The sequence below is a fragment of the Cladosporium halotolerans genome (genome assembly GCF_011745625.1).
Source record: "Cladosporium halotolerans strain TM138-S3 chromosome Unknown Sca8, whole genome shotgun sequence".
Lineage (NCBI taxonomy): Eukaryota > Fungi > Ascomycota > Dothideomycetes > Cladosporiales > Cladosporiaceae > Cladosporium > Cladosporium halotolerans.
The window spans coordinates 95,226-115,252 of record NW_027191459.1 but is presented as its reverse complement, the minus strand read 5'-3'; the positions used below and the strand labels follow the sequence as shown (position 1 = coordinate 115,252).

General features: G+C 55.8%; 6 protein-coding genes across 6 annotated transcripts; 5 read left to right on the top strand and 1 right to left on the bottom strand.

The window, feature by feature from the left end:
- The first annotated feature begins 665 nt into the window (after nucleotides 1-665).
- Nucleotides 666-1,599, top strand: WHR41_03166 (uncharacterized protein). Its single transcript, XM_069371772.1, has 2 exons — nucleotides 666-1,123; nucleotides 1,182-1,599. Exons 1-2 carry the CDS (start codon nucleotides 1,085-1,087, stop codon nucleotides 1,551-1,553), a joined length of 411 nt encoding a protein of 136 aa, XP_069231176.1. The 5' UTR covers nucleotides 666-1,084; the 3' UTR covers nucleotides 1,554-1,599.
- Nucleotides 1,600-2,190: 591 nt separating this feature from the next.
- WHR41_03165 (uncharacterized protein) lies at nucleotides 2,191-5,979 on the top strand. The gene is made up of 3 exons (XM_069371771.1): nucleotides 2,191-5,575; nucleotides 5,637-5,710; nucleotides 5,768-5,979. The coding sequence occupies exons 1-3, from the start codon at nucleotides 2,517-2,519 to the stop codon at nucleotides 5,881-5,883; spliced, it is 3,249 nt and encodes a 1,082-aa protein (XP_069231175.1). The 5' UTR covers nucleotides 2,191-2,516; the 3' UTR covers nucleotides 5,884-5,979.
- A 291-nt stretch (nucleotides 5,980-6,270) lies between these two features.
- WHR41_03164 (uncharacterized protein) lies at nucleotides 6,271-7,796 on the top strand (the record flags this gene model as incomplete). The annotated part of the gene is made up of 4 exons (XM_069371770.1): nucleotides 6,271-6,463; nucleotides 6,585-6,819; nucleotides 6,885-7,335; nucleotides 7,393-7,796. The coding sequence occupies exons 1-4, from the start codon at nucleotides 6,435-6,437 to the stop codon at nucleotides 7,794-7,796; spliced, it is 1,119 nt and encodes a 372-aa protein (XP_069231174.1). The 5' UTR covers nucleotides 6,271-6,434.
- A 4,459-nt stretch (nucleotides 7,797-12,255) lies between these two features.
- Nucleotides 12,256-14,073, top strand: WHR41_03163 (uncharacterized protein; the record flags this gene model as incomplete). Its single annotated transcript, XM_069371769.1, has 1 exon — nucleotides 12,256-14,073. One exon carries the CDS (start codon nucleotides 12,256-12,258, stop codon nucleotides 14,071-14,073), a length of 1,818 nt encoding a protein of 605 aa, XP_069231173.1.
- Nucleotides 14,074-16,765: 2,692 nt separating this feature from the next.
- On the bottom strand, nucleotides 16,766-18,107 carry WHR41_03162 (uncharacterized protein). Its single transcript, XM_069371768.1, has 5 exons — nucleotides 17,791-18,107; nucleotides 17,647-17,723; nucleotides 17,285-17,584; nucleotides 17,081-17,229; nucleotides 16,766-17,019 (listed from the first exon to the last, which is right to left on the bottom strand). Exons 1-5 carry the CDS (start codon nucleotides 17,899-17,901, stop codon nucleotides 16,823-16,825), a joined length of 834 nt encoding a protein of 277 aa, XP_069231172.1. The 5' UTR covers nucleotides 17,902-18,107; the 3' UTR covers nucleotides 16,766-16,822.
- A 258-nt stretch (nucleotides 18,108-18,365) lies between these two features.
- Nucleotides 18,366-20,024, top strand: WHR41_03161 (uncharacterized protein; the record flags this gene model as incomplete). The annotated part of the gene is made up of 1 exon (XM_069371767.1): nucleotides 18,366-20,024. The coding sequence occupies one exon, from the start codon at nucleotides 18,366-18,368 to the stop codon at nucleotides 20,022-20,024; it is 1,659 nt and encodes a 552-aa protein (XP_069231171.1).
- Nucleotides 20,025-20,027: the final 3 nt, after the last annotated feature.

The following is a 20,027-nucleotide window of genomic DNA, read 5'->3' as shown; positions in this document are numbered from 1 at the left end:
GCACTTGGTTTCTGCGAGGCGTCATACCATCTGCTTTCTCCTTGTTCAACTCCATCTTTCTGTTGAAACGATGACACGTTGGGATGTACTCTCAAAACGACCAGTGCGGTTCGCTGGTTTCTAGATATAGCTCTCGGAACGGATCACTCATCTGCAGGCGTCGGCCGCATGTGGATAGAAGAAGTGAGATCCCAGCGTCCAACGCCCGCCGAAGGAGTGCCGACTTCCAACCACGGTCCACTTGGGTCTTTGGCGAGTCAGGTCGACTTCTCGTTGTGCGACTCGCATGGCGAACTCGCGATACTGCTGTCGCAGAGACGCGGGCACATTGTAGGCGACGCAAGATCGAGGCGCTCCTGGCATTCGCCCTTGGAGCGTGCAGCCGACGAGTGATTGGTCACTCGAGGGCGGGCGCTAACGGGTGTCTGCATTTCTCCCGAACTCGAGTCCTTTTTATTGTATTTATTTGATAAATAATCCAGAGGTTTCGTTCACTTGCCTCGCGCGCACTTAGAAGCAGCTGATTGGGCAAGACAGCTTTGGCGCTAGCGGCTGGCTGCATATCTGTCCTTCTCGAGTCCCATCTTCTCGATTTTCTTATCTTATTTTATTTTATTTTCCTTCTCGCGGGCGCAGCCTCGCGCATGGAGTCGATATCAGAAAGCACGTCAACCTGTTCATTCTCTCCATGTGATTTTTCCTCCCTCTATGATCATTCCGTTACGGCCAACCATCGATGCAAATGTGATCACAAAGCTTCGATGACAACTCAACGTGTCAGCTAAAATGCTCGACCTCAGTTACACATCGGAGAATTGGCACGCGGTGACAGCCTTTCTTACCCCGGCGTAGTCTCATTGATCACAGCATATGGACTGGCGTCTCAAGAGAACATCTTCTGCCAGACACGCAACTCGAATCGTTTCTCTACGACCATGACGTCAAGATGAACAGTCGTTCGACCTTCCAATGTTGCATTTCCCAAGTCTTGACAGAACAAAAGTGTCTGAAGTATTCGAGAAGCGGGATCTTAGGGAAGCTGTATACTGAAGCAGAGACTTGATCCAGAAGAACATAAATCACAATGCCGACAAACGGCCGCTGCCTCTGCGGCGACGTCAAAGTACGCCCCATCGCCTGCCAATCCATCCATCAAGGTCCCCTTCCTAACCCCACCTCAGGTCCAAATCACAACTCCCATTTCAACCCTCTCCAGCCTCGTCTGCCACTGCGCAAACTGCAAGCGTCGTTCTGGCGGCGTAGCATCCTACGCCTTCATGGTGCCCAAGGAACACGCGAGCATCACCGGCGACAACCACGTCAACCACTCAGACCCTAACACGAGCTCCGGCAAGCCAATGCAAAGGAGCATGTGCTCGCGCTGTGGGAGCCCCGTGCGGATTATCGAGGGCCACGCGCCGGACGTGTGGTGTTTGCAGTACGGGCTGTTTGCGGATGAGGTTGAGTTGCCGAGGCCGAAGTTGGAGTTGTTTAGGAGTAAGGCATGTGGGTGGGTTGCGGAGGTGGGGGAGGATGTCAAGGAGACGCAATGAATAGAGTGAGTGTTCTAAGAGCAATTGAATGAAGATGTTCTTTGCATTCCTACGAACTAGCCGCTGGTTTCTGGGTAGTGATTGACTCATCGTGCCGACCCCGATACGGTGCGAACAAAATCTTCCTGCAACACGGAGCTTGCTTGATTGGTCTCATCGGATCATACAAAAGGTATGAGCGGGCCATGTGGTCGCGGATCAATCAGCCGTGGAACCTTTGGCGACGCTTTACTTACCGAAGGGCTCGTGGCTACGCAGAGGCTCTGAGGGAGTGTGTTGGGCTCCAACAGGGCTTTGTCCGCTAGATGCAGCCGTCGATACTGCAAAAAAGAGAAGCCTTAGTGCCACCATTCCAAGCATGCATACTTATGCGATGACGACTGCGGTAAAAGACTACCACATCGCCTCCCGCAACAATTCCCGCAACAATTCCCGCAACCAGCTTCACTCTCACCTCAGGCTCAGACTGGCCGGCTTCCCGAAATCGAACACCCCGCATCGCCCCCCGCAAAGCACGCGCCTCACCCCGCGCGCGCGACCAACACAACACACCTCCCCCTCTCCAAGCCTCGTTTACCACCAGCCGGCGCAGCATTGGCGCCATGTGACCGTCTTGTGCACGCCTCGCCGGCAATTGCGTAGTCCCGCGCCGCAGCGCGGCTAGTTACCTCAAGCCACTTGGTACCTGAACTCTCTCCCTCTTCTCACTCCTCTCTTTCTTCCACGACTTTTCTTCCTCGACGATCTGCTTCCCGTGGCCACCGGGAACGTGCAGTTTGCTGGAACGCGTACGTGCATAATCTGCTGCACAGCGGCTGCATGCAGCTTTCTGCGTCCTGCACGCCTTCTTCACAGTGACACGCATTCAAGGCCGCGCACACGACCAGGCCAGACTTAACCAGACCTTGTCAGAGGAAGAAAGGAGCTTGCTGAAAGCCCATGATAATCACTTGAACGGCCACCATGTGGCCCTGTTCGCGACCTCTGAGGTCGCACGCAATCCAACCAGCTCGACGATGGCCTTCCACCATCACCAGAGCGGCCAGCCTTGCCACGGCTAGGTCTTTTCATACTGCATCCAAGCGCTCCCAAGGAGCCACCCAGTCCACGCCTGCCGAAGCAGAGCCAGTAAAATGCACTCCCTACAGCGAGCTCACAATCGGCGTGCCAACCGAAGTCCGCTCCGGCGAACGCCGCGTAGCCATGACGCCCCAGAACGCCGCCCTCCTCCTGAAAAAAGGCTTCAAACAAGTCCTCATCGAGAACGGCGCGGGCTTCGCCGCGCAATTCCCCGCGCACGCGTACGAAGAAGCCGGCGCGACGCTGGTCAACGCCAGCCGCGTGTGGTACGACAGCAACATCATCCTGAAGGTGCGGCCGCCGCGGATCTCGACGCGCGGGCTGATCGGCGTCAACAACTACCTCGAGGGCTTCCGCGAGGGCGGCGTGATCATCAGCACGCTGCAGCCGCAGCTGGAGAAGAACCGGCCCGTCGTCGAGAGCATGCGCCGCAAGGGCCTGACGAGCTTCGCGATGGACATGATTCCGCGCATCACGCGCGCGCAGACGTTCGATGTGCTCAGCTCCATGGCGAATATTGCCGGGTACAAGGCGGTGCTGGAGGCGAGTAATCATTTCGGTAGGTATTTGACGGGCCAGACGACGGCGGCGGGCAAGATCCCGCCTTGCAAGGTTCTGGTCATTGGAGCTGGCGTTGCTGGACTGAGCGCCATTGCCACTGCGAGAAGAATGGGTGCGATCGTTCGAGGCTTTGACACGCGATCTGCCGCTCGCGAACAAGTTCAATCGCTTGGCGCGGAGTTCATCGAAGTCGATGTCAAAGAAGACGGCTCAGGCGGAGGCGGATACGCTAAAGTGATGTCAAAAGAGTTCATCGAGGCGGAGATGAAGCTGTTCATGGAGCAGTGCAAAGAGGTGGACATGGTTATTACCACGGCGCTGATTCCGGGCCGCCCAGCGCCGACCCTGATCACGGAAGAGATGGTTGCGGCTATGAAACCTGGATCCGTTATTGTCGATTTGGCCGCTGAAGCTGGAGGAAACTGCGAGATCACTGTCCCAGGTGAGCTTTCGGTGCACAAAGGTGTGACAGTCATCGGCTACACCGACCTTCCCTCGCGCTTGCCCACCCAAGCATCGACCCTCTACTCCAACAACATTACCAAGTTCTTGCTGTCCATGTCACCGAAAGAGAAGCACTTTGGTATCGACCTAAATGACGAAGTCGTCCGCCGGTCAATTGTCACGTACAATGGAGAGATGATGCCAGCGCTGCCTCCAATCGCACCTCCGGCGCCTCCTGCGGCGAAGAAAGCAGAAGTTGTTATAGAAGAGCCGAAAGCCGTGACACCATGGCAGAAAACAGTCCGCGAGGTGACGACCGTAACTGGTGGCATGGGCGCCGCCCTCGCGCTCGGCAAGTTCACTGGGCCGCTGTTCATGAGCAACTTCTTCACCTTCTCCCTCGCCTCCTTGATCGGCTATCGCGTCGTCTGGGGCGTCGCACCCGCTTTGCACAGCCCGCTCATGTCTGTCACCAACGCCATTTCAGGCGTTGTCGGCATTGGTGGCTTCTTCATTATGGGAGGCGGATACTTGCCTCAGACGTTCCCACAATACCTCGGCGCTGCGTCTGTCTTGATGGCGTTCGTCAACGTCTCCGGAGGCTTCGTCATCTCGAAACGCATGCTGGACATGTTCCGGAGGCCAACCGACCCGCCCGAGTACATGTGGCTGTACGCTTTGCCGGCTGTACTGTTCGGTGGCGGTTTCGTTGCAGCTGCGAGCACCGGTATGGCTGGTCTTGTGCAAGCCGGCTATCTGGTGAGTAGCGTGCTTTGCATCGGGTCTCTGACTGGCCTCGCTTCTCAGGCTACTGCCAGAGCAGGTAACATGCTTGGTATGCTTGGCGTCGGATCTGGTGTGCTGGCTTCACTTTGCGCTGTTGGGTTCTCGCCGGAGACTCTAGTCCAGTGCCTTGGTGTCGCAGGTATTGGCAGTCTGATCGGAGCCTTGATAGGCCGTCGCATCACGCCTACAGACCTGCCGCAGACAGTGGCTGCGCTACACTCGGTGGTCGGTCTAGCTGCAGTGTTGACCAGCATCGGCTCCGTCATGGCGGCGGTGGGACACCTGGATAACCTGCACATGATCACAGCATACCTCGGAACGCTGATCGGCGGCGTAACTTTCACCGGCTCGATTGTAGCTTTCATGAAACTGGCCGGCAAGATGTCTTCTAGGCCGACGATTCTCCCAGGCAGACATCTGATCAACACGGGTCTTCTGGGCGCCAACGTTGCCACGATGGGAGCGTTCTTGACCATGGCCCCTGGCGCTCCAGCCATCGCCGCAACCTGTCTCGCAGCGAACACAGCCTTCAGCTTTGCGAAAGGCTACACCACAACAGCCGCTATTGGTGGCGCCGACATGCCAGTCGTCATCACAGTCCTCAACGCCTATTCAGGTTTTGCCCTCGTGGCTGAAGGATTCATGCTCAACTCGCCAATCTTAACCACCGTCGGCGCGCTAATCGGCACTTCCGGTTCGATCCTGTCGTACATCATGTGCGTGGCGATGAACCGCAGCCTCACGAACGTGCTCTTTGGCGGCATCGCGCCCGCGCCGTCGAACAAAGAGGCCAAGCAGATCGAGGGCGAGATAACCAAGACAACGATAGAGGAGACTGTCGAATCGCTCCGCAACGCACAGAAGGTTGTCATCGTCGTCGGCTACGGCATGGCGGTTGCGAAGGCGCAGTACCCCATCGCGGAGTTCGTTGCTGGACTTCGTGCGCAGGGTGTCGAGGTCAAGTTCGCCATTCATCCTGTTGCTGGCCGTATGCCGGGACAGTGCAACGTGCTGCTTGCTGAGGCGAGCGTGCCGTATGAGATTGTGCTGGAGATGGACGAGATCAACGAGGAGGGATTCGACGATGTGGACCTTACCGTCGTGATTGGCGCGAACGACACAGTCAACCCCATTGCTTTGGAGCCGGACAGGTTAGTATCCATCCCTCCTTCTGACCAACTCGAGCGTGCAGATTGCTGACTGCGATTCCAGTCCCATCGCAGGCATGCCGATCATCGACGCCTACAAGAGCAAGCAAGTGATCGTGATGAAGCGCGGCATGGGCAGTGAGTATCTTCCGCGGAGTATTTTTAGGCTGTTGAACAATGCTGACACTATCGAAGGTGGATATGCGGACATCCCGAACCCGATGTTCTACGCCCCCAACACTAAGATGCTGTTCGGAGACGCGAAGGCGAGCTGCGATGCCATCAAGGCCGCTTTGGATGCTGCCAAGTGAGGACAATTGGTCGTTGGAAAGCGGTGTAGATAGGTAGATCCGGCGTTCAGAGATGGCGCGAGCCGGGTATTGAGGCTTTCGCCTATTTTCCACCAACCTGCTCTTTCACACCGTCACAGCTCGTGGCATCCGATCAGGTAATCGGTTGGAGGAGTGTCGAGAGCACCGGGATGTGGGTGGTGGTATGCTGACAATGGGATGCTCCTCCACCTACTCCCGACATCTGTCTTCCTCAGAGACCCCAGTGGAGGTCGGTCTCAGCCCTACCCGCTCGTCACGGCGGACGCTAAACCCCGAGTGAATTGTCCCGCGAGGTTAAATGAATTCCGCGCACCGGGCACTTTTGGTGGGACTCGAACGCTGCCCGCCGCGCCCCGCCCCCACATGCGTCGTCGTCGTCGCATTGCGAAACGCGCAACCCTGCCCTGCTGTCATAAAACACCTGGCCCCCTCTGCCGCCCTTAAGCCTTGCTTTTGTTGACTTGCTCGCTGCTTCCGCCTACGCCTCTCTCTCCTTCGCTGTACCAATCGCGCATATACAAGAAGACACCATGGTCGTTGGCTCCGTCCTCGTCACCGGGTACGTCGAGTCCCTGTCCCTCCACCCCAAAGCTGCCCAACAACGAAACCCACTACTCAACACGCCTCACCCCCGAGCAACTACAACGTCAATGTCCACCTGCTAACACGTCTCTCACCAGTGGCACCGGCTACATCGGCTCTTTCACAGCCCTCGCGCTCCTCGAGGCCGACTACAAGGTCGTCATCGTCGACAACCTCTACAACTCGTCCGACGAGGTCCTCAACCGCATCGAGCTCATCTGCGGCAAGAGGCCCGAGTATGAGGCTTGCGATATTACAGACGAGAACAAGCTGGACGCGGTATTCGAGAAGCACCCGGATATTGACAATGTCATCCACTTTGCGGCGCTGAAGGTGAGTCGCATGTCGAGGAAGAAGGGATAACAAACCGCGGACGGGATACTGACAAGACGGTCCAGGCTGTCGGCGAGTCCGGCGAGATCCCTCTCGAGTACTACCGCGTCAACGTCTTTGGCTCGCTCTGCCTTCTCCGCAGCATGGCCAAGCACAATGTCACCAACATCGTCTTCTCCTCCTCCGCTACCGTGTACGGCGACGCCACTCGCTTCCCCGACATGATCCCCATCCCTGAGCACTGCCCTCTTGGACCTACCAACCCCTACGGCAACACCAAGTTCGGCGTCGAGACCATGATCACCGACCACGTCAACGCCGAGCGCGCTAAGGCCAAGAAGGCTGGCAAGAGCGGCAACGAGTTCAACGCTGCTCTGCTCAGGTACTTCAACCCCGCTGGCAGCCACCCCAGCGGTATCATGGGCGAGGACCCTCAGGGTGTGCCCTACAACCTCCTCCCCCTCCTCGCTCAGGTCGCTGTCGGCAAGCGCGAGAAGCTCCTGGTTTTCGGCGATGGTAAGTCAAGGCCAACCATTGATCCACCTGCCTCGCACCACTAACCCTCGCTCCCAGACTACGCCTCCAAAGACGGCACCGCCATCCGCGACTACATCCACATCCTCGACCTCGCCAACGGCCACCTCGTCGCCCTCAACCACCTGCGCGAGAAGAACCCCGGCGTGCGCGCCTGGAACCTCGGCACCGGCAAGGGCAGCACCGTCTACGACATGATCAAGGCCTTCAGCGCCGCCGTCGGCCGCGACCTGCCGTACGAGGTCGCGCCCCGCCGCGCCGGCGACGTTCTCAACCTGACCGCCAACGCCACGCGCGCGAACAGCGAGCTCGGCTGGAGCACCAAGTTCACGCTCGAGGACGCGTGCGAGGATCTCTGGCGCTGGACCGAGAACAACCCGCAGGGCTACAGGCAGCAGCCGCCCAAGGAGTTTGTGGAGAAGCTGAAGGCTGGTAAGGCTTGAACGGTCTCACAGCTGTTCAGATCATAGACTATTTTCTTTCTCACGATGACGAACGAGCATTGGATATGGGTGGTAGATACCAAAAAGCACGAATGCTATATACACACTTTTTCTGGAGATCCTACCTTGACATGCGCTTTCCAGGATTGAGACTCAGGCTCGTTCGCCCAGCCCGACCCAATCCAGAGCCTGAAGCTTGATGGACTGCTGATGGTCGAAGTTGCCGCGACTACGGTAGATAAGCACAAGGTCGCCAACCTGAGAGTCAATGTTTCGCATGCTTTGCAGAATGGTCGAACACTGGTTGCATTTTCAGAACGTCAGGGTAAATATCAGCATGCGTAAAATGCCAGAAGCGGCCGGCCCATGGGGAGAGAACCTCCGACGTGCCAAAGTTTGAGTGAGTGCGAAGGTCATATCAGCGGCAGGAGTAGCATCAAGCGGGTTGGTCCCATTGAGAGGGGATTTGTCAAGTGTCAAGACTCGGAGTGAAGTAGTGTAAGCTCCCAGGCGTAGAGGTTGTACCAACGAACGCGAAGGGTATAGTGTGTCCGTGAAGCGATGAGGTGCCACTTGCCTCAGAAACCCATCAGGGAATACATACCCTCCAAAGCATGGAGGTCATACTAGCACGCGTTAATCTGGATGTACGAAGACTGCTGTCCGGTGCACCGAAAGTTCCGCGAAACCTATACTGGCGTCAACAGATTTGCTTTTTATGGCAGCGTTCCGATTGCCAGAGATTATTTGTTGAAACTCTACGGCCGCCGTTTCGGCGAGCAGTTCCCGATCGACAAGAAGACAAACACTCATCGTGGCAAATACCCCTTCATCGCTCATTCCAGGTCAGATTCCCGAAAGTCGGTTGCAGCGGCATCATCGATTCTCGAGTCTTTACCAATTCCGGCTGCATTTGCGACTAGGTCTTGTCCGGTGGCTAGTATTAACGCCATTAGACCAGACCCAGTATTCTTCATAGTAAATCCAGTTCCGACCCAGCCTAAGAACGGGTCTTAGATCTTAGGCGGGTGGTACGCACTCACGCCTGAAATGCTCGCGGCGGCGGAGACATTACCGCACCGCCAGCGACTAATCAATACGGTGGACCACCTAGCAGTGCCTGGCACCTAGGTAGCCTACCCCGCGGGTAAAGGCGGCGATCACATTCACCACATGCAGCGGCGGGTGGGTGCGGTGTGGTATTATCGGGGAGCGTACTCCATCGGCGTCTCGTTGTCCAGCGGGTACGCCTGGCGCCCTATGCTGCTGCTTCAGGCCGCCGAGACGCGCGCACAGAACACTGCTCCGACGGTATCGGCAGGCGGAAGAACATCAGGAGGGGTGGATCTAGTAAAAGGCGGAGTTGTTAGGCGACGGACCTCTCTTCAGATTCACCCGACCTTCGAATTTCTTACGATAGAATTTGCCGCCTCTCGTAGAACTCGCTACCTCTCGCGCACCGTATCGCCTCTGGCGTACCGTGTCGCTTACCGTATTGCCACTCGCGTTCTATATCGCCATACGCATGCTATCCTCTGGTGGGTAAGAGAGCGACGATTCAGTATAAGAGCGACGATGTAATACGCGAGCGGCGACACGGCGTGAGAATGAATTGTCACGTGCATAAGTACCTCGGATCAGAGTGCGTAGAAGTAGCGGAAGGTCAAGTGAATCCGAGAAGAGGTCCGTCCCCTGACGGCTCCGGGGAAAGAAATGCTGTCACATGCGTAGAAGAGCCGTCACATGTTTGGAGAGTCTGTCAAGTTTGAGTCCCTCAACGACACGTAGAGGTATTACCCGCAGGCGTAAAGATACTGGGATTGGTAGACCCAATGAAGGACGTGTCGCGAAATGTTTGAGAAATTCACCAGAAAATACGCCTACCTCTCGCGCATTGTGCTTATATGAGCAGGCTTAGGAACACCTGGGAGAGGAACTCCTGGGAGAATGGGTCCAGTGAAAGGCGTGCTGTCACATGCGTAGAAAGCAGAGCGGTCACATGTCTGGTGAGGCTGTCAAAATTGAGCGTATCTCCAACACAAACAGATAGTACCCGCAGGCGTAAATTGAGCGGTACTGGGCTTCAGCGGCTTATGCGCAACGCCGTAGTCCAGCACCTGCATCGTCTTCGCCTCGTCGTCATCCTCAGAAGACTCAGGGAGGGTGACTCTTACAGTTGAAGGAGCTTCAGGACGAGGCTGAGTTGGGGCCTGTCTCTCAGCGTTATTATTGTGGGCGCCTAGGGCACTGGGAGGATTGTTGTTGCCAGTAGCGTCATCTAAGACAGTGTCCTCGCCGGCCGTGGCGGCTTCTTCGCGGAGGCGCTGCTCCCCTTTTGCGATCTGGTTGCAGCGCACGTCTCGGCAGCTTTCTTGCTCGCAGCCTTGCGGCTGGCGATTGTGGGTAGGGCGATTTGACCAGGCTTAGCCTCCCTATGGCAGATGATGTCTCCAGTAACGTAGGCAGTATCATCGACGAAATCGTCATCGCCGTTAGCGATGCTCCAGGCGACAATTGCGGGCGGGTCGGGCGAGTACCCATAGTCGGTGAGGAAACCGTCGTGGGACTTGCCCTCAGTAGATACACTGGTACACGGCCGATTTACGCTTGTACATGGGGATCGCCTTGCAAACTAAGAAAATCGACGTCAGTATATAGCCCTTAGAGCCAGATCAATCTCACAGTCAATGCTGTATAAGGCAGTTTGAAGTGGAATTGTTCATCTCTGAGCGCATGTAAGCGTATTGTTCGCCCTTCTCGGAAAGCGGCGGAGGCCTCTGCCACGCGGTGTAGAATCAAAAGCGCCAAATTCCATCGGCAGCTGACAGAGACGACGTTTTTGAACATCTTACTCGTAAGACATAAGGGCAATCAGAATACAGAAAATGTATAGCTAAATGTAAGAGAAGCTCAACTTAATTTTTGAGATTTTCCCCAGAAATTGTTTATGACCTTAGCAGTCGAACCCCCGAATGAGATGCTCGCCGGCTACTGCTCGGTTGGTGCTTGCGAGTCTGCAGTCTTATCAAGCGAGGTGAGACCTGGGGTTCGGCCACTCATCTTTGCGCGTACACTAGCGGAATGGTGTAAGCCTTCCGAGTGTCCCGATTACGAGAATTTCTTTGGCTGTGTCAAAACTAGGTTTGATCTACTGATATTAGTACTAGTCCCCGTAGAGGGCGTCTCACCTCGCTTGGCGACACTGTACCCCGGGTGTCTGCGCGCCGATGCCCACGCTCCCCGCAATTTCCCCAGCAAGACAGGTGTGCTACATATGGCCATACCGTCAGCCGTAGAAACGCTTGGAGGCTGGGAGCAGTGAAGCGAGTGCTGTCAAATGCTTGGGAGAATGATTATGAACGGGCGTATCTCCAGTGAATTGTGCTCGTACTAGTAGGCATAGAAATATCCGGAGGGATGGATCCGGTGAGCCGACTGCTGTCAGAGGCTGGAGGAATCGTAAGTATTGCGCGGCTGCTTTGTTTGAGTGGCTTTGTGTGGGTTTACTTCACTTACATAACTTCTTTGTGTGGCTTTGTCAATGCTCCTTGTTGCGGCGCCGTGTATCGACCGCCTTTTTGGCAGCTGCCTTGCGATTCGTCATGGTCGAGTAATGCGTCTGGGAAGGTTTGCGCGTGCGCAGACGAGGTGTTGCGTGTGTGTGGAGGAGATATGGAGAAGGAAATACGCGTATCTCTACCGCGTTGTACTCATGCCAGTAGGCACGGAAATACCTAAGGGGGTTTGGGTCCAGTGGAGAAGGTACTGTTAAATGCTGAAGAATATCATCAGAAATTGGCGTATCTCCAGCGCGCGGTACTCATACTAGCAGGTATAGAAACACCTGGGGGGTTGGGGTCCAGTGAAGAAGGTACTATTAGACCCCAAATAAAATTATTAGAAATTGGCGTATCTCCAGCGCGCGGTGCTGTTGCTAGCAGGCATAGAAACACCCGGGATGGTGGATCCGGTGAAGAAGGCGCTGCCAAATGCCTCCGAAAATCGTTAAACAATAGGCGTATCTCTAGCGCGTTGTGCTCATGCTATCAGTCGTAGAACTATTAGGAGTGGCCGGCCCAGTGAAGAAGCGACTCTCAGATAGTCAAGAAAATCATCAAAAAATAGGCGTATTTTCAGCGCGTTATGCTTATACCGTCAGCCGTAGATCCATTAGGAGGGGTCGGCCCAGTGAAGAAGCTGCTCTCAGACGGTCAAGACAATCATCAAAAAATAGACGTATCTCCAGCGTGTTGTGCTCATGCCATCAGTCGTAGAACTATCAGGAGGGGTCGGCCAGCGAGAGAGCCACGCCGTAGCGCGTGCACATGTTCAAACAAGCTACCCCGCCGGGAGCTTCCCGCGCGCTAATGCAAGGTACCCGCCGCGAAAGCGCGCGCCTGCATATATAAACAACTTTACTCGGCCCACAACTTTCTCCCACCCAGACACACACACAACCATGGCGACACCTCGCCACACGAGATCGATGTCGCGGCAGACGACGCCGGCGCCTCTCCCTGCGGTGGATATCCGCCAATCACACAACTACGGCTCCCGGGGGAGAGCCAATCTCCGTTCTCAACTCGCTGCGGCGAGTACCAACTTCAACCAGGCCTTCGCGACAGGCCGTACCGGTGCCGGGGTCTCCCCGGTCCTCGAGGAGTCCCACAGGGACGAAGAGGAGCTGCCGCAGCAGCCATCGACGCCACGACAGGGGACTGTCGTGGAGAGCATGGCCCATTACGAAGGGTCTGCTCAATCCCAGGGGCACCAGAGGGTGCCCACGCCACCAGCACCGCCGGCCGCGGCTCCGCGCGCCGCCACCCCCGCCGAGACCCCCTCGCCCTGGTCTCTTCTTGCTCCCTCGACCTGGTCCCTCTCTGCCGTCCTCTTCGCCGTCCCGCGCTACCTCTGGCGCAACCTTTGGGCTCTCCTCGTCGGCGCTCTTCTCCTGGTCATCGCTGCTAATATCTCACTGCCGCAGAAGGCAGGAGCACGTCGCGATGAAATTTTCCGAGGTCTCAAGATCGTAGCTGGCTTACCGGGATACGACCTTCCGCCTGGCGAGCTCGAGAGACTATGGCTTATGGTCAGGTACAATTCCTCCCTGGTCGCAGACGGGCTCCCTGCAATTACAGACCCTGTCACACAGAATGTCATCAACATAATGCACTTCAGCCGCATCGATGCCATGGAAGCCAACTACACTTCTCTTGTCGAGTATCTGCCGCCGAGAATGGTTGTTGATGTGGTCGACGGGCAAATGGCGATCAACGACAACTTCTGGCTTGCTCTCAACGACAAACTCCATGGCACTGGGGTCATTTTTGATGGTTTTGTCTCTGCAAATGAGCATATCGCGGCAGAGGTCTCTCGCGAAGCGACTTTCCGTTGGTTGGAATCGGCCTTTGCTGAACGTCGCATACTGGACCGCGAAGGCATTTACGAGCTCCTCCAGCAGAACGAAAAAGACCTTGAAACACGGATGGCTGCCATGATGCGAGCAGGAACACAAGAGGCGATCAGCGCTGCCCGTATGGTCGCTACTCAAGTCGCCCTTGAGGTCGCCGAGAACGCGCCAGCCGATTTCAGGACTCAGCTCGCCATTCTCGCCAAATCGAACCTCATTGCCAACACCTACGACGCCATCAGCTCCGTCAACTACTTCTCTCCGAACCTTGGAGCTGTTGTTGACCCTCACGGCACGTCTCCGACTGCACAGAACCTCCAGAAGATCCCTAGCGTCGGCTTCTTCGGCACCCGCAAGCGCCGTGAACACCCTCCAGCCATGGCACTGATCAAGTGGGACGAGACTGGTGACTGCTGGTGCGCAGCCGAATCACCAAACAAGGGCAAGGCACAGCTGGCAGTGATGACAGAGCACAAGATCGCCCCGAAACGCTTCGTCGTTGAGCACGTCCCAGCCACCGGAACGCGCGGCATCGCAGCTGCCCCGCAAGACATCGAGCTCTGGGCCGAGACGTTCTCCGAAGAGCAAGCCAGCATCTACCGGCAGAAGATCAGCGACTTGTTCACCCGCTACGACATGTCCAGCTGCATGGACACAGCGAAGCCGCCGCCTACCAACACGTCTGTCTGCGTCGGCGTCGGCACATACGACATCCACGGCGAGAACTGGGTGCAATCGTTTCCCATGTTCGTGGACATGGAGAGCATCGAGCTGGCGGCCAGCAAGTTTTACTACAGGGTTACGTCGAATTGGGGTGCCGATCACACCTGTTCGTACAGATTGCGTTTGACTGGAGAGGAGTTTTGATAGGTTTTTGGTATGATACCCATGCATTGAGCGAGGAGTTTTGGTAGTTAAGATACCCAATGAATCACTGCCTCTCAGCGGCACCACCCCGTTTTCTAATTCTATGCCTGATGGCAACAGCTCCATGGACGTGAGATGCCGTGTTTTTTCGACCATTATTTGTGTCATGTGACACTGTTTGAAGGTAATCTCACACCCTTTCCCTCAGTGGCACACCCTTGTTTCCTAGTCCTGTGCCTGATGGCAACAGCCCCATGGACGTGAAGATCCTCTGTTTTTTTTTTTGACTATAATTTGTGACATGTGACAGTGTCTGAAGAAAGTTGTAGAGACCAGACTGTTGAGAAGGAATGGGCAGCTGATCGTCCAGAGCATGCCAAAAGTTTTCGGTGATCACCATTCGCCCGACGCAATCTTATCGGCAAAGCCTTCGAAAAGACCTGAGCTTCCACGGAGCTTATGATCCAGAGTATGTTAAGAGTCCTCCGAGACTACTATACGCCCGACGTAATCTTATAGACAAAACCGTCGAAAAGACATGAGCTTCCACGGAGCTTGTGGTCCAGGGCATGCCAGAAGCCCTTGGCGATCACCATTTGCCCGTCGACAACGTCCACGACCATTCTCGGAGGGAGGGATTCGGGCTTCTTCTCTCAAGAGAACACCCCCCGGGTTTGGCTTTACGCCCGATAGTAGCAGCTCCAGGGGCGTGGAAGAGCGTGTTTTTGCCACATTTTCTGTAGCATGTGATGATGTTTAACGGAATACTTGCACCCCTTCACGTAGGAATATAAACCCGGTTAATGGAATGGTGCCTGATGGTAGTAGCTCCATGGACCTGAGATGCCGCGTTTCTTCGAATTCCTTCCTTGACATTTGATTGTGTTCTGACCCGGTCTTGTACCCTTCCTCTCAGCAGTACATTTCCAGTTCTTAAACCTACGCTTGACAGTAGCAGCTTTATGTACGTGAAATTCAACGACTTCACGACCCTTTTCTGTGACATGTGACGGTATTTGAGGGCGGGTTTTCTCTCGGTGATATACCCTTTGTCGTCGGTTTTATACCTGACGGTACCTAGTAGACCCATGGGCGTGAGATTCAGGCTGCGGATACGTCGTCGTCAGTATCAACCCAGCGTCAATAAGAGCCCCTTAAACAACTACATGTAGCCAGGTCAAGTGTGTTCAAGGCAAACGGTCGACTATTATCAACACTGGGTTTCACATATATTTCGTTCTCATTAGTATCACAGAGATTCTCACTCACACTTCAGAGTTACCCCTTTTCGCAAGATAACGGCTGAAACTGAGGACTACCTTCTTTCGGACGAGGACCTGGCTTATCGGGAAATTCACTACGACTGTTGCCGTCGCCACGCGAACTCGATCGCTCTCGGAAGTCCATGTAACCGTCCGCACAATGTCTGCGAACGTTGCTCCTCCGGTCGTCGCGGCGTCTGTGAGGCGGTAAGTCCCCCTATTTCTTTGACCCCTGCGCACGACTGCGGGCGAATGTCCGGCACCGTCTCCTCAAGGCCGTTGAATCGACTTCACAACAAAAGCTCCCTACCTAGGCTACTGTCCTTGGTAGGCCATGTCTTCTCCTGATCCGGGAGTGATTGGTGCCTAGACCCGCATACGCTCAGGTCCCGAGTCGTTGAGGCCGGCGGGCGTATCGACATATTTGTGGCGCCGGGGCGTGACCTTAGCAAGCGGCCGACGCGATCCACGGTATCTTAAAATCGTCTTTTCCTTGAAGTTGTCGTTTTGAAAGGCCACAGCCGTATCAGACAGGATTTAGCAGCTCGAGACCACTCTTTACCTCGTGTTAAGGTCGAAAGAGATAGGAGATCTGTTTTTTTTTTTTTTGGAAAAAAATCGTTCACCACGGGCTTTTTTCAGAACCTCTTAGCGGTGCAGGTGTGCTAAGTATGGTGGTGTAACGCTCGTAAATGATGTACCTTAAACCGCCGTGGAGGAATCGACCTCTCTCTTTTCCAAATCATGATCTTCAGAAGGAAATAGATGGTGATCCTGTTGTTTCAAAAGCTCCTTCCTTGAGATTGTTAGATAATCCATATATATGGCCTGAGATCAAGATCACTATCGGGAAATACTACACAGGTAGACCGACCTACGCCGCAGTTCAGATCCCTTGACAGCAGGAACCGTTTCTTAATCGACAATAGCGGCTCCATGGACGCAAGAAGTTAGCGATTCTAAGGAACTCCTGCAGTTCTCCCAGGTCTTTCAGATCATTGGGGCGGAACACAAAGGATTGAGAGTCTTCGTAGACGTTAGATTCAGTGTTTCCGCCTGTTTCATGAATTCAGGAGCCTTGCACCCAAATTTGACGGATGGTGAAGATAGCCTTCAAGGAGGAGAGGAGGATCCTCGCCTTTTTCAAGGGATGCGTCTCCACTCGTTGGGTAAGGGCTACTGAGTCCCTTCACATGTCAGGGACCTCAGCTTTTGTTGTCATGGCCTCGCGGAGCGCAGATCGAGAAGGTTGAGAAGGTAGTTGTGCGCGTTGACGCCGCCAGGCATAACGGTCCTCGTAAGTCTTGCGCTGTGGTAATAATGTTTGGCTGTAATAAAGGGCGCACGGGTCACGCTGGGGGCCTGGTTGCGAGCCCTCAGGACAATGGAAGTACCAGTAAACTTTGCCGAAGGTCTACTGACAGACCAGCTGATCTAGAACTCTTTGAATTTTGTGTGGTACGTAAAATGTATTGAAGAAGATGCATTTACTTGGCGTTGCCATTCAGGGCAGCGATGGGCTCAACGCCCGCCTTGCCAGCCTTGTAGTCCGCAAAGCCCTGGGAGGCGGCGTCTTGCACGCTGCGCTCGCCCGCGACGATCTGCTTGACAGTGGCCAGGATGCTGCTCCAGTCCTCGAAGACGGTGAAGGGGACGTTCTCGCGCGCGCAGTAGGTGATCAGGTCTGTGATGGGGAGTTAGCGAAAAAGGGGCGTAAGGCCAGCAATCGCTGGACGGGAACTTACCGTGGCCCTTCTTGGCGAAGAGGAGGTCGGTCTCGCGAGCGGCGGAAAGGTCGGAAACACCGTCGCCGGCGTAGAAGAGGGTGGGGCGCTTGTCGGCGGGGAGCTGGGCGTAGGGGCGGAGAGTGAGGGACTTGTCGTGGCCGAAGCCGCTGGGAGAGGTCAGCAAGTGGAACAACGCTGACTAAAAGATGAAGGCCGACTCACCTGTCATCGTGGTACTGGATCTGCCAGCCGCCCTCCTCGTCGAGGGACTTGCCGTCACGCGGGACGGCCTCGTTGCAGACAATGTCGATCTTGTCGCAGTCAGGGCCGACGAGCTTCTGAAGGATACCGCGGATGACGGGCGTCATGCCGGAGGAGACGACGACAGTCGGGATGTTGTTGGCCAGGGCCCACTGGAAGTACTCGTTGAAGTGGGGGTCGAGGGTGATGTTCTCGACCAAGTAGTCGACGCACTGCGGGAAGGGACGGGTAATGGAGTCCATCATCTCGCGGAAAGCGTCTCTGTGAGGAAAATGTTAAATCTTTTCAAGCCTTCCGATGCTTCGAAGCGTAAGGCGATATACCTGAAGTTCTTCTTGCCGTCAAGGACATCCTTGTTGCCCTGCTTGCGCTTCTCGGCACCGTAGCCGATAGTGTCGGTCTGGTGGGTTGTTAGTACAAGATGCACTCCTAGGGAGGAATGGGCCATTGGTTCCGTATCGCCTCACCATATAGTCATTGCTGTCTTTCAGGGTGATGGTGCCATCGAAGTCGGTGAAGAAGATGAACTTGGGATCCTTGAAAGGGAAACGGAGAGCCTTGAGATCGGTGGTGGCCATGTTTGCAGGTCTTGTATGCGTCTAAAGAAAATGTGTATGAACTGCATAAAAATGAGACCTCGTAATTCCTGACAGGGGATGTTGTTTGGAGAAAAGAGTGGTCCAGCGATATGTATGACTGTCTATCAATCGCGACCAAAACACCCCACGTGGCGGGGCGGGCGCCACCAAAAAATCGTCCGGGCGCGCATTGAGAGTGACGTCCTGGCCTCAGAGGCGCCTCGGAGCAATCGCCCTGCCCTTTTTCCTCAACGCAACATTCAGCCCGGGCGTCATTGGGCCAGGGTCTCCAAGCCCGCTCGACCTCGCCTCTTGGCGCCGCAGAGCCGCCCGCCCGCGCTCCGCGGTCGCTGGTGCTTCGGCTTCGAAGCTTGCTGGTGCTGTGCTGCTAAACACTGGGCCGAGGGACCGTTTCTTGCTGTTCACTTACATATCTGTCGTTCTTTCTTTGCGTTTACTGGAGCATGAACCCGGCCGTGCGGTATGGAGCGTTACTGAGGAAGGATGTGCAGAAACATGTGTTCGCAAGAGTCACGGGAATACAGCAAGTCGTGAGGGCTAGCAGCAGTGCGAGGTTCGGCGGAGAGTGGACATGCCGTGGTTGTCGGAAGGAGGTCTTGAGAAAGGATGAGAGGCAGGGGAGCCTGACGCGATGGAATACCTCTTACAGGACGGCGGGGAGGTCATTCACCACGTCGGCGAGGGCATTGGACAATGACAAGAAGGACGGGAAAGAGCAAGATACACCGTCTCCTACGATCCACCTACAACCGCCTCCCCCTCGAGAAGAACCAACAACAATAGTCCCTCCTGCACCCGAGCCGAACCTGGCAGCTTCATCGCCTCAGCCAGACGCTGGCCCTGAGTCAACACTATCCTCGTCCGCGACCCAGCACGATGCGAGCGCCGAGCCTACGACACCGCCCTTGGAAACCAACAACGAGGTGCCCCCGACGGAGCAACCGGAACCCGCAGCATCCTCGAGCCAGCCCCAGCCCAACGACGAGCCACTGTCAACTCCCGCATCCCGCCTATCCTCCCTCCCCTCCGCAATCGAAAAGCAACGCTGGGACCTCTCCCGCCGCCTCTCCACCCTCATGGACAGCCTCCTCACGAAAGCGACTCTCGCCTCGCAGCAAATCAACACCTACACCGGCACCGACTTCAGCGGCATCGAAGCGCTCCGCACCGAAATCGTCGCGCAAGAGAAAGCCGTCAAAGCCGGCCACCTCGCCGTCTCCGCGCAGAAGGACCTGCACATGGAAGCGCACGTCAAGCAGGCCAGCAGCCAGAAGGAGATCGTCAGCCTGCTGGAGCGCAAGAGCAGCTGGTCGCCGAGCGACCTCGAGCGCTACATGACGCTCGTGCGCTCTGAGCACTTGGACGAGCAGGCTGTGCAGAAGGCCAAGGAGGACTTGGCGGCCGCTGAGAGGGATTTGGAGGATTCACGAGCGCTGCTGGAGAGGTTGGAGCGCAAGCAGTACCATGAGGAGCAAATTTGGAGCGACACGATCCGCAGGAACAGCACTTGGGTGACGATTGGCCTGATGGGTGTGAACATCTTCCTGTTGCTGGCGCAGATTATTTTCTTTGAGCCGTACAGAAGGAGGAAGATTGTAAGAGAGGTTAAGGAGGCCTTGGACGAGAGGGGTGTGGCCGCGCCTGGACAGGTACAGAACCAAGTCGCTGTTGCTGCCTCGGAGGTGGAGAAGCAGGTTGATGAGGTGGTGGAGCCCAAGGGCGTGCCTGTTGAAGCTGTTGAGGCTGTCGAGAGCGTGGTGAAGGCGGTGACTGAGCCGGTGATTGAGCAACCGGTCGGTGCAATCACGCCAGAGGATGTGACGAGGGAGATGGCCGGTGAACCTCCCCTCGTGATGGAGGAAGTATCTCCCGTGGAGAGTACGCCCATCACCGAGCCCGCACCGGTACCGCTGTGGGAACAGCTTCAAAAAGCAGCAACGTGGGAAGACCGCCTTGAGATCTCCAAAGCCGCCTTTCACGACCTCTTCAGCGAGCGCGTCGTCCAGCTCAAGCAAGTCGACGTGACCACCATCGCCCTCCAAGGGGCCGCCTCAGGCATAGCGGCGATGTGCCTTCTCTTCCTCCTCTTACGACCACAATAAATG